Source organism: Galeopterus variegatus, unplaced genomic scaffold (assembly GCF_000696425.1).
Source record: "Galeopterus variegatus unplaced genomic scaffold, G_variegatus-3.0.2 Scaffold3057, whole genome shotgun sequence".
In the NCBI taxonomy this organism is placed as follows: domain Eukaryota; kingdom Metazoa; phylum Chordata; class Mammalia; order Dermoptera; family Cynocephalidae; genus Galeopterus; species Galeopterus variegatus.
The window spans coordinates 46,516-60,423 of record NW_007729168.1 but is presented as its reverse complement, the minus strand read 5'-3'; the positions used below and the strand labels follow the sequence as shown (position 1 = coordinate 60,423).

The following is a 13,908-nucleotide window of genomic DNA, read 5'->3' as shown; positions in this document are numbered from 1 at the left end:
ACGGGATCGCAACCCTCGGGGTCGCTCCCGTGCCTCGCTCAGCCAGTGAGCGGGAACCGGTCTGTATGTGGGATCCGAACCCTCGGGCGGGAGCGCCGCTGCGCTTCCCAAGCGGCGCACTATCCAGTGCGCCACCGGGCTGGCCCGTATTTTTATATATTTCTTAAGGCACTAAAAACACAAACTTTTAACATCTTTTATATTTTGTGAAAATAAATGAAAGAGCAAGTTTGTAAATTTTGGGGAAAGTACTAACTTGAGGCATGGGTTTAAGGGGTTGGGGGAGAATAGAATAGCTTTCCAAGCCCATAGACGACAATCTGCAACTATAAATTATTTTTTATGAAGACTGAAAACAGACTTAGAAATTTTAAAACAAGTGATTTAAATATATAATCCTTTTATTAAAATCTGCTTTACCTGGGGAAAAAATAACGCAAAGCAAATTTCTCAGGTTGTGGAGGAACATACTGCCTCACAGAGCTCAAAACTAAAGTAAACGTGCTGGCAGAGGCTCCCATCTCTCTCAGAACCAAAGCCAAAGTCCTGCCTTCTCCCTCGACCTCATTGCTTGCTACTGTCCCTTGGCTCCACCCACCAAAGCCACACTGGTCTCCAGGCAGTTCCTGGAGCCTGACAGGCATACTTCTGCCTCTGGCCTTTGCTGTTCCCTCTGCCTGGAACCCAAGATAACTGCCTGCTTGTCTCACTCCTTCAGGACTTAACTCGAAATTCACCACATCAATGAGGCCTTCCCTCACCAAGCCACTGAAAATTACAAACATATATAAAAACATCACATTTTACATGACTTATATAACATAATATATACAATTATTACTGGTCAATTAAAAATAAAATAGGATAAATAAAAATAAATGAGTAAAAATGAAAAATAAAGACAAATTTTAAAGAAAGAAAACAAATACCATCACCACATCTGGGAATTCCCCAAATCCTTCCCTGCTTTATTTCTTAGCAGTCGTCACTTTCAGACATGCCACCAAGGACCCAAGCCATCCACAACCCACAGCTTACATCAACACAGCTAACATTCGCTTACATGAACAAACTTTATTATTTGGCTATCTGCACTAACGGGGCTTTACTAGCCCCCATATTCATTAATATGACTTTACTATTCCAGGAAACTTTTGCCCAGAAACATAAAATTTGCAAATAACTGCATTGTTTGTTTCAGGAACATTCAAAAAACTCATTAAAATTGATACCAATTTGAAGATTTAGTCTAAGTCCAAGACTCTTTGAAACTGTCCCCTCAACTCTCACTTTGCTGGGTCCACCAATTCTAAACTGTTATATCATGATCTTTACCCAATTCTAGTAAAGCTCCCCCAACAATAAAGGATCCCCTCCCCACCGAAGGCACTACTGAGACTGGTCAAGATAGCAGCGCCCTGACCTCTATAAGCAATAAGCTCGACTTTGCTTATCAACATGTTTTTTGGGGTGGTGTCTTCAGGGAGCTAGCATCATATTTTACATTTCACCTATTTTTATTTGTCTAGGTCTCTCCTCTAGAATTAAGCTCTATAAGAGCAGGGGGTTTTTGTTTGTTTGTTTGTTTGGTTTTTTACTGCTGTATCCTCAGTGTCTAAAACAGTATTTGCGACATACTAGGTACTCAAACATTATTTATTTATTTGTTTGTTTGTTTGTTTATTTATTATTCTTTTTTAGCACCTGGCTGGTACTGAGCTAACCAACCAGCCCCTTGACTATTTATTGAATGAATGAATGAAAAAGAAAAAAACAAGAAAAAGAACGATTTCTCCCCCATAAATGGTTTCTTCAAGTCAACCAATCTGCTCCCTCATACATGTCTAAATACAACCATATCATTCTGGCCAGTTAGCTCAGCTGGTTAGAGCACAGCTTTGTAACACCAAGATCATGAGTTCGGATCCCCTTGCCAGCCAGATGCCAAATAATAATAATAATAATAATAATAATAATAATAATAATAAACAAATAAAATTTTGGAATAAGTAAATAAATACAACCATATCACATTCCATATTCTTCATGCTGAGACATCAAAATTGAGACCACAGAATCTTAGATTTGTTATCAAATCTTCATCAAGCCTTCTTAGATTATAAATCTACTCTTAGCTATTTGATCTGGGGTAAAGTCATCTCCCAAAAGTAGAGGGTGTGAAGGGATAAATAAAAGTGGCAAATCTTAAAGAAAAATTCAAAATAGGCAAACTCTATTGTGTGAAAGTATAGTTTCAGAAATAGCAATAAACATTTTTTAGCAGACTTATGCAAAATTTACATTAGAATATTTTAATATACATATACTTTTTGTTTGTTTCCTAAGACAATAAAGTCAATTATCAATATATTCTTAAAGTATATGTCATTCACAACGAAGCACTTGCCTGATTAATAGCAAAAAAGATGCTCTCATAGGCGTCCTCTTGGGTATATACACTGCAACTGTAGTCATCCTCATCTATACCAGAATATCCTTTCAAAAACAAGTGCTTAAAAGCAACAGTGTTATCTTCTTTGAAAGCAACCACCAGCTGATTACTTAAGCCAAAACGAACAAGCTAGAAAAGAAAATCAAATAGGAGTACATGAATTTTACCATTTATCAGGGGAGACAAATGCCTTCTTATTATCATCTACCTTCACCAGAAGAAAAATCTCAATTCTTTGGTTTATGGTAATAGCATCAATGTCAGAAAACAAATCCCGAAGAAGAATAATGTCATTAAGCTACAGCAGCAATCCAAAGTTGCATTAAATTGGAAGAAATTACCACTTCCAATGACTAACAACTGGCCTTTAATTAAGAAAGAATCCAAGGGGCCGGCCCGTGGCTCGCTTGGGAGAGTGTGGTGCTGATAACACCAAGACCATGGGTTCGGATCCCTATATAGGGATGGCCAGTTGGCTCACCTGGGTGAGCGTGGTGCTGACAACACCAAGTCCAGGATTAAGATCCCCTTACCGGTCATCTTTAAAAAAAAAAAAAAAAGAATCCAAATTAGCTAATTCTCAATGCATTTTCTTATACTTGGATTGCAAATTGTTTTCAAAATTGATTACTTAGTTAAGCAATACTTACGTCTTGTTGGTTTAATATTTAGAAATGTATATATTTTTTAGAATCACAACTATGTTTTGCATGTTTAAGAATGTTTTTGAAAAGTGGTCTATATAAATTCTGACGCCAGCTAGACAGTAAAAGTTGTCAAAGGAATTCAATTTAGCTCTGCAAGAATTCTTAGATTTACTTCTAAGAGTTTCCCCCACCAAGATCTACAGGATCAAAGCACATGAAAGAACAATAGGGCTCACTTCACCTGTATTATGTCACACCCATGCATTGTCACCAAGCACCTACCTCCTTCTGAAAATGCCTACTTATTCTCCCTTATGTTGTATCCTAGCATGAGGTTAGGGACCCAAGGGCTCCCTTTACCAGGAATGAAAGTTTTCTTCTTGGAAGCCAATAAATGGGAGAAATTAGCCAGTATAAAAAGTTTACAAAAACCCAGGAAATTACACACGCAGTTACACACACACCTGCAGTCATGCACACACATGTGCACACTCCACTCTTGCAGGTGTGCCCTTGCCCACTTGCACACTCTCTCACACATGCATACTCATTCACCCCCTCCCCTCCTACCCCATGCACACAGGCAGTGGTAGTGGTAAAGTCAATCCTCCATAAATCCCATCCCACACACCATTCCCCACCTCCCTAAGTGTTCTCCTCAGCTGCCTTATAAAGCAATGAGACTGCAGAAAGTTTGCCTCAAGTTCTCGCCCAACTAAGTCACCAAAGCATTTTGAGACTGCTTCTTCATGTGTAAAACAAGCAAGTTTAACTAGATGACCCTGAGAGTTCCATCATTTGTTGTCATTTCATGGTTCAATATGATACATCTGAACAATAATATACAAGATATCAGTTATGAATAATTCAGATAAAAATAATGTTAATTTGCATATGCAAGCAGGCAGTAAGGGTTTTTTTTTTAGTGGTTTATATTTTTTAGCTTTTACATTTTGTCTGACTTTTTTTTAAGACTGAATAATTTTAAACAATAACTACCATTTATTTTTCAGTAATATTATATGCCAGGCACTGTACTAATGCTTTACACACATTATCTCATTTACTGCCACAACCACCCTATGAAAATATTATTATTGTTATCTCCATTTTACATGTGTGGAAACTGAGATTTAAATTCCCCCAAGTCACCTAACTAGAATGGAAGCCAGGTTTAACTCCAAAGTCATCTTTATTATGCTGTACAAAAAACTTCCTTCTGCTGGAAAACTATCTTTGGGCCACTTATAAAAAAGAATTTAAGTGCTAGCTTTTTAGAATTATGAAAGGCAAACTATCGATTGAGAATAGATGACGTTCATCAGCCTTTAAAACTTACCATGTTACATTCCTCAAATACCAGGTCAAAAGATTGAGCAATTGCTAAAACCCAGCTATTCTAAGAAAAACATCAGATAAGAAGCCCCACATCATTCAACCTGTGCTGAAAATTAAGCAACAAAAGGTTAAAAGTTCTTCTAAGCATGTGACATCTGTCACTGGTTCCTATAGGAGATGCCAGAAAAGGTCACTGTTGCTCTTTGAGAGCTAAAAAAGTAAACCAGGGAACAAACACACTTATAATTGTTTCAAGGTTTAATTAAAAATACTTATACACTTGTGGAAAAACTGGTACACGCATACATAAATTCTTCAGTCAAAGTTTGCCAAGTGTTAACTCTGTGCTGAGCTGGGATACAATGTGGTTAACATAAACACTGCATGGTGTTGAATAACAAGTCTTATCTACTGAGTACCAGGCATTATGCTAAAAATTTTTAATTATTATTTTTTATTTAATTCGCCAGTACCCTATGAGGAAGTTATTACATTAGGCTCCACAAGTACACGGATTTTTTTTTTTCCCTACTGCTATATACTCAGAAAATGAAATAGTGCCCATCACAATGTCAGAGCCAAATACTCAATCAGTGGTAAGTGTAGTCCTATTTTATTTATATATATGTGTGCAACCTGGAGGCAAGTAATTTATCCAAGTTGGAACATTTAGAAAGTGTCAGAGTGAGTATCTTAACCCGAGTCTATTGGACTCCAGAGACTATTCATTCTCTTGACCACTTGGCTGTACCCACCTCTCACACTGAAATGCTGCCAACTTAACTCTAGAAGCAGGGATAGTAGACCCATTCTCCCCACACTCATAGTGATGCCCAAAAACATGAAAATATATGAATATGAAATGAATGAATTGCTCAAGAAAGTGGCATGCAATTTGCTGGTATCTGAAGCCACCACCTTATTTAAACTCCAAGCTCATCAACTCATTTGGGAATGAGACAGCATGGAGTTGTAATCTGTACTTGGAACCACCCCTGGCATGAGAAACAAAAAATTTCCTCTATTCTATTATTTGTAGAATAAGCCAAGATCCACATGTATGACACAGCATCAGGGAAGGGTTAGGATTTTCAAAGCATCCCTTAAGGGAGACGAACCCTGCAGAGAAAACTGCAAAGTTCTTTTCTTGCTATGACAGAACCAAACACTACCTGCAGAGGAAGAGTAAGGGATGATGGTATTGGCCAAATGACTGCATTTTTAAAAAGCAGTTAATAGCAAAATACATCCTAGTCCCAATAACTAGATCTTAAGATGTGCTAAGAATATGATACAAGACAGAAAAAATAATTACTCGTTGTGCATAGTCTGGCAAAGATTGTAAATTTAAGAACTTGTTATGTAATCAGTGTAGGAGAAAATATTCTGTACCAGGTAAAAACAAGATACCACTCAATTATGTACCAAGAATATGGGAGGGAAAGAGTAAAACTAGCACAAGAATGTAGACACTTCCCTCAAGATTATAAATTACTGTAGAATGCAGAGTAGGAATGTTTTAAAAAAGTTTCCTTCTCATTAACCCTGATAAAATGCCACCCACCCCATTAGACTTGGGGATGGAGCACTAAAAGAGACAGAAAAAGAAAAGGGAGAAAAAGAGGGATTTGATGGAAGGAAAGGTATTCAAAAAGTCTGTTCTAAATAGATATTACTCAAGCAGCAAAACTTATTAGAATGATCCTATGAGAAACAAAAGCTTAATCCCTCCCAATTTTATTAGGGGAGACATGATATATCTATACAAAAAGTAAATTGGTTCCTAGAAATATTTTATTCTTAATGGTAAAATTAGTGATGTAGACAGCAAGGAGTACTATGAAAAACCATATTCTAACTGGACAGGCAAGGCTGGTTGGGGAGATGGGACTTCAAAGAACACCTACCTGCAAGGTGCTCTAGATTTTGGGGGAACAAACAGGGCATGGGTAGGAATTACTAGGTTGGTCCATCTCGTTGGGATTTGGGTAGGAAAGAGCAGATAAAAACTGGTTGGAGGGCCGGCCCAGTGGCACACTCTCCAGTGCGCCACTTGGGAGCGCGGCGGCGCTCCCACCGTGGGTTCAGATCCCATGTGGAGACCGGTTCCCGCTCACTGGCTGAGCGCGGTGCGGGCGCAACACCGAGGGTTGCGATCCCATTGCCGGTCAGTAAAAAAGACAAAAAGGAAAAAAAAAAAAAAACTGGTTGGAAAGACAAGTTGAAGCAGACAGTGGAAATGTATGAATTCCAGGCTAGAAATTTTTCTTCTGTGGAAAGTAGGGTTCTACAGAAGTATGGCACAATAAAGGCTATTCTAAGAAACATTAATTGGATACTAATGTTGAGTAGACTGGCATGTTTGTGGACAAGAAAGGTAGGCACAAGACAAAGACTAGAAACAGCCTAGTTAACTTATCTATAATCCTAGACTGCAAACTCTGAGAAGAGGACCTATATGTACAACAGAAACTGTATGAGAATAGACTGCAGCCTCCAGAGTCAGATTGCCTGGGCTCAATCCCAGCTCTGCCACTCACCCACTGAATGGCTGTAAGCAAATCACTTGCCCCAGTTTCTTCATCTGAGAAAGGGGATTATAACTGAACCTTCTTCACAGGGTTGCAGTGAGGAAAAAATGAATTAACATACATAAAACATTTATCGTGCCTGGCCCATGGCAAACACTATGTTAAGTGTTAGCTGCGAGCAGCAGAGGTAATGTTTCACAGACTTACTTATTCCCAACAGAATGCCAGCATATGAGATGTTCCATATATACTTATAATTAACTAGCAAGATAAAAGTCTGTGCTAGAGAGAAGATGGTAAGTATGGAAAAACATAAATAGATCCAGTTTTGAAGGAAGAATCAATGGGATTTATTAGGTGCTATGGGTGAAATGTGTCCCCCAAAAGTTCATGTATTGGAAACTTGACCCTCATTATAACAGTATTAAGAGGATGGGAAATCCAATTATAGTATTTGAAAGGTGGGGCGTATAGGAGGTTGGATCATGAAGACTGTACCCTTGTGAATGGATTAACCCATTCATAAAGTAACGGACTAATGGCTTAGTGGGCTATCAGGGAGTGATTATGATGGCTTTATAAGGAGAGCAAGGGAGCACATGAGCTCTTTTGCTCTTTCCATTCTCACCATGTGATGCCTGCATTGCCATGGGACTCTGTATGGAGCCCCCACCAAGAAGAAGGCCCTTACTAGATGTACCCCCTGGACCATGAATTTCTCAGCTTCTAAAACTGTAAGAAATAAATTTCACTGAGTAATTTCATTTTCTTTATAAATTACCCAGTTTCAGGTATTCTGTTACAAGCAACCAAAAACAGACTAATACAGAAAATTGGTACCAGGAGTGCAGTGTTGCCAATAGTGAATACCTGAAAACGTAAAAGCATCTTTAGAACTGAGTGATGGACAGAAGCTGGAAGAATTTGGAGGAACAGCCTAGAAAAAGCCTCGATTCTAGTGAGGGCTTAGAAGACAAGATGACCAGGAAAAACTTGGAACTGGTTAAATGATGGTGACCAGAATGCTGACAGAAATATGGACAGATAAAGACCATTCTGAGGAGGGCTCAGATGGAAATGACGAAGAGCTTATTGAAACTGGAGCAAAAGTCACCCTTGTTGTGAACTGGCAAAGAATTTGGCTGAATTGTGTCCATGCTGGACAGCTTTATAGAATGTGGAACTTAAAAGTGATGAACAAGGGTATTTGGTAGAAGAAATTTCGAGGCAGCAAAGCATTCAGTTAGCTGTATGGATACTTCTAACAGGCTATGCTGAATTATGGCAGCAAAGGCAGACATAAAGCAGAAGTTATCATTAAAAGGAAAACAGAGGGTAAAAAATTGGAAAACTCTCAGTCTGGTTGTGTACAAAGTAAAAAAATGTGTTCAGGAGAGAAAAACAAAGGTGTAGCCTAGCAACCAGAGATGAGTTCAGAGAGAAGGGATCATCAAGAGAATGGAAGAAAAACCCTTAAGGCATTTCAGCGATCTTCGAGGCTGCCCCTACCATCACAGGCCTGGAGGCCTAGGGAGACAGAATGGCTTCTGGGAACAGGCCAGAGGTGCCCTCCATGGGCTCATTACCCAAGACCACCTTGGAAATTTGCTCCCTGCATTCCAGCATAGTCTCCTCAGGTACCCCAGCTAAATTGGCCCTAGGTGTTAAGTCTGCAGGCTGGCAGAACACAAGAGCTGTGGAGGTTTGGCAGCTTTGACCCCAATTTCAAAGGATGTATGGAAAAGCCAGGGACCCAGGAAGAGATTTGTCACAGGGGTGGAGTCACCACAGAGAGCCTCCAGTAGAGCAATGCCAAGTGGAAATGTGGGGTTAAGAGTTGCAGCAGAGAATGCCCAGTGGAGCCATGGGAACAGGACTACCACTGAGACCCCAGAAATGTAGAGCTACAAGCATGTGACGCTAGCCTGGGAGAGCTAGAGCACAAGCTGAGCCCAGCAAACCCAGAGAGGCAGGGCTGCCCAAGGAGTTGGGGCCAAACCTCCATACCAGTGTGGAGAGAACGCTAGACACGGAGTCAAGAGAAATTATTCTCCAGCTTTAAGATTTAAGGCCCTTGGGCCGGCCCGTGGCTCACTCGGTAGAGTGCGGTGCTGATAACACCAAGGCCCCGGGTTCGGATCCCATATAGGGATGGCCGGTTTGCTCACTGGCTGAGCGTGGTGCTGACAACACCAAGTCAAGGGTTGAGATCCCCTTTCCGGTCATCTTTTAAAAAAAAAAAAAAAGATTTAAGGCCTGCCCTGCTGAATTTCAGACATGCTTAGGACCTGTCACCCCTTCCTTTTAGTCTATTTCTCCGATTTAAGGCCTGCCCTGCTGAATTTCAGACATGCTTAGGACCTGTCACCCCTTCCTTTTAGTCTATTTCTCCGATTTAAGGCCTGCCCTGCTGAATTTCAGACATGCTTAGGACCTGTCACCCCTTCCTTTTAGTCTATTTCTCCAGGCCCTTGGGCCGGCCCGTGGCTCACTCGGTAGAGTGCGGTGCTGATAACACCAAGGCCCCGGGTTCGGATCCCATATAGGGATGGCCGGTTTGCTCACTGGCTGAGCGTGGTGCTGACAACACCAAGTCAAGGGTTGAGATCCCCTTTCCGGTCATCTTTTAAAAAAAAAAAAAAAAAAAAAGATTTAAGGCCTGCCCTGCTGAATTTCAGACATGCTTAGGACCTGTCACCCCTTCCTTTTAGTCTATTTCTCCCTTTTTGAATGGTAATATGTACCATAAGCTTGTCCCACCATTGTATCTTGGAAGTAGATAACTTGTTTTGATTTCTTGGGTTCATAGATAAGACTGCAGACTTGGGACTTTTGAGCTGGTGCTGGAATAAGTTAAGACTTTGGGGCTATGGGGATGAAATGAATGTATTTCTGTGTGAGAAGGACATGAATTTTGGGGACCAGAGGCAGAATGTCATGGGTTAAATACATCCCCCAAAAGTTCATGTATTAGAAACTTGACCCCCATCATAACAGTATTAGGAGTGTGGGAAATCCAATTATAGTATTTGAAAGGTAGGGGCTTTAAGAGGTAATTGGATCATGAGGACTATACACTCATGAATGGGTTAATCCATTCATGGAGTAATGGGCTGATGGTTTAATGGACTACTAAGGAGTGGTTATGATGCTTTGTGAGGAGAGTGAGTGAGCACATTAACTTTTTTGCTCTTGCAGTTCTCATCATGTGATATCCGGCATTGCCATGGGACTCTCTACAGAGCCGCACCAAGAAGACGACCCTCGCCAGATGTGCCCTGGACCATGGACTTCCAAGCCTCCAATACTGTAAGAAATAAATTTCATTTTCTTTATAAATTATCCAATTTCAGGTATTCTGCTATGAGTGACAGAAAACGGACTAATACAGTAGGTATGGTAAGTCAAAGATGGTGATGACATTTTATGCCTGGAAAAGTTAAAATTTCAGTAACATTAATAGATCAAAACATTTGAATGAAATGGGTTTAGCAGGAAAAGAAGTTAGGAAATGATTAAAATTAACCAAAGGACAAAAGGGGACTTTATTTCTTCTTCTTCCAAGTAATACTAATAATGCATCTATTTTTTAAGTTGCCAAAATTAAAATTTCAAAACCAAGAATGAAAAAAGCTAATAAGCACGCACATTTAACAGCATCCCTATATCCCAACCTTTTTTCTTTTGAAGTAACTTGCTTTCCCCAAAACTTGATGAACTGGGATGGCATGTCATACAATGAAAACACCTCTTAGTGAACAAGGAATAAAGAAAGATGCAACTTCAGCTATGGCAGAAACCTCCTCTCATTTCTAAAACTATATGGACAGGGCTGGCCATTTAGCTCAGTTGGTTAGAGTATGGTGTTGATAACAGCAAGGTTGAGGGTTCAGATCCCCTTACTGGCCAGCTGCCCTCAAAATAAGTAAAACTATATGGAGGTATTTTTTTTTTTAAAAGATGACCGGTAAGGGGATCTCAACCCTTGACTTGGTGTTGTCAGCACCACGCTCAGCCAGTGAGCAACCGGCCATCCCTATATGGGATCCGAACCCGGGGCCTTGGTGTTATCAGCACCGCACTCTCCCGAGTGAGCCACAGGGCGGCCCCTATATGGAGGTATTTTTTAAAGCACTTATTTTTGTTTAAGAAATAACATTTTAATACTCTTTTACATTGCTAATAGAATGATTATTGGCCAAAAGAACCAAATATTCCAAATCAGTACTGCTTTTAAGAGGGCACATATTTTCAGTGTATTTACCTACAGAGAAGCCTCTCCAAAACTGGTTTAGTGCCACAGGCCCAAAAACTAGATGACAACTCTAATGGCTGTTTTGAGACTGGTGATAAAGTAGTCAACAATATGAATCTACAAAGAGGTCTAAACGTAGCTTTTATACATTCCTGATAAGGCCTGGGGGTTACTACTTACTTAGAGCACATTGCTACTGATAAGGGGAATCTTAGCATTCTGTAAGTCTGAAGAAAAAAACGTGTAGATTTCAAAAGTATATTTGAATGAAGTGTATTTGAATAAAGTGGATGGATTTCAAGAACATAAATCACTTTGGATTGACGGCCTTGGCCAGCCTATGTGCCTCCCTCAGATACAGAAACTCTCTCATTACAGACCTACATTTATTCAGTATTTACAGAACCTGTGGAGAGATGACCTCATGACCTCTCACTAAAACAAGGTCGTCTTCTAAACTGAACTTCAACCTACCAACTGCCCTCCACAGTCAACAGAATTTTACAGTTTTATGAACTTGGGTGTGGACTTTTCAAAACAGAAGTCAAGTACAGCACACAGTACAGAAAACAGTTTCATTCTGGAGTAAGGAAAAACCAAACAAGATGATAATATAAATTACCTGTGTGGTGACCATGACTATTTTCAGAATCTGCAAACCCAGTTTCCATGGAATCTGGTGTCTGGCTCGGTATTTTTCACAGGGGTTCATGAAGTAAAACTTTAGGTCTTCTCTCAGACATTCTTCTTTCACCTCAGAATCAAGATGCGCCATCACATTTCTGCCACAGAAGATCAATTTTTAAGTACTGAGAACAGCCCGTCCCTCAGAAAGCTCCTGAATAATACCCTCCATTCACATGCTTTACCTGCTTGTACAAACAAAATTCTCTCTCCAACCAGTGACTTCATTTTCTCTTTAGAAATCTGAAAATTATTCTGGACTCTCTATCGCCTGCCTTTCCACATAGCCACCCATCTTGTTCAAATGGCCGTTCTAAAAAATTATAACAAAGTTTAATTTGCAAGGCTCATCAATTCCTGCATCTTAACATATAAGAATACTTCAAAAAGTTCATGGAAAGATTTATATTATCTTTTTATTCTATTTTTCCATGAACTTTTTGAAGTACCCTCATTCAGCTTCACCCATCACTGGAGTGTTATAATAAAGTGTGTATGTTTGTGAGTGTGAGTGTGTATGTGAACAAAAACTACATGGGACACTGTCATGCTACTCCAGGTATGAAATTACAGAAATTTAGTATAGACTAATGGAATTAGGTTATTATAAAGGTAGAGAATCTTTATAATTGTACTGAGAGAAGGATTATGTTCTTTTTTGGAGGATAAAATATCAATGATTATAAGATTCCTGAATATAAATAGCTTTAAAAAGTTAAAATAGCATCTATTTACGCCTAGTCAGATATTTGTCACCTTATATTAGTAAATTTTTGCTTTTACTATTTCAAGGATTCTGGACTCAGATATGGGTACATGACTCAAGCTAGGCCTAAAAGAACTAATGAAACATGATCTCAGGACTGTCATTATAACTGATGGGAAAGATGTGGTCTTTCCACTAAGTAGACCCCAAAGTGGGGTGTGCAAAACAATCTACTGTGAGTACAGAAAATATTAGTACCTCATTTTATACTTTATTTTAAAAACTAAAACACTGAACTCTACTTATAATTATTATAAGAAATGGAATATATATAAATATAACATAACTAGAATACATATAATTAATATAACATTATATATTATATATAAAGTAGTATATAGTAGCATATCATTTATAAATAAATACACACACAATGGGGGGAATATTGTGCTCAAATTTTACTGTTGGATACATAATCAACAAAGTTTGGAGATCGCAGACTTCAAGCACAGGCTACGAATCTGGAGTTCCTAGAAGCCAACTCACCACCAGGGGAGAGCTTGCCAGAGACTGGAGCTAACACAGAAGATCAGACAAGAGACAGAAACTAAGTCTGATGACAATATTTGAGTTCCTGGATCTAGCTGTCCCTGAAATTACCTACCCCACAACTTTTAGTCTGAACCAATAGATACCTTTTGGGGTTGAGCTAGTTTGAGGTAGATTTCCGTTCCTTGCCACAGGAAGTGTCTTGATGGTAAGTTTAATGAATAAATTCCAGTAAGTTAGGCCAATCATTCAAGTTAGTCGTTTCTTGGGAAGTGTTTAGAATTGGGGGTCATTCTTGGGGATCTTTTTACTAGAAATATCTAAATGGTATATTTTTTATACTGACATGATCTATGTTATCTACTTTGACTAACAAGTTTAAAAGAAGCCCAAAAGGGAATGACCATTTTAAGTCTTATACATACTCAGTTTTTACAATTTCCTGTTTCTAAATTGATTTTCAGACCTCCTGTTTCCTGGAATAGTGGGCTAGGTTATTCAGAACTATCCTGGAAAGGAAGAAAAGAAGGAAGGACGGAAGGAAGGAAGGATGGACGGATGGACGGGAGGGAGGGAGGGAGAAAGGGAGGGAGGAAGGAAAGGAGGAAAGAAAGGAAAGAGAGAGAAGAGAGGAAAGAGGGAGAATGGGAAGGAAGGAGGGAAGAAAACAAAGAAAGGAAGGAAAGGAAGAAGGAAGTAGAAAAGGAAGGAAGAAAATGAAAGAAGGAAGGAAAATCCTAGATAAA

The 13,908-nt window shown here is 39.3% G+C and overlaps 1 protein-coding gene across 1 annotated transcript in view; it reads right to left on the bottom strand.

Annotated features, from left to right (window-relative positions):
- MCOLN2 (mucolipin 2) overlaps positions 1–13,908 on the bottom strand; it is a 58,361-nt gene that overhangs the window by 29,914 nt on the left and 14,539 nt on the right. Inside the window, exons 2-3 of the mRNA XM_008583829.1 lie at positions 11,846–12,005; positions 2,408–2,581 (exon numbers count right to left, since the gene is read on the bottom strand). Of these exons, the coding sequence (XP_008582051.1) occupies positions 2,408–2,581; positions 11,846–12,005 (334 nt within the window). The remainder of the gene's footprint in view (positions 1–2,407; positions 2,582–11,845; positions 12,006–13,908) is intronic.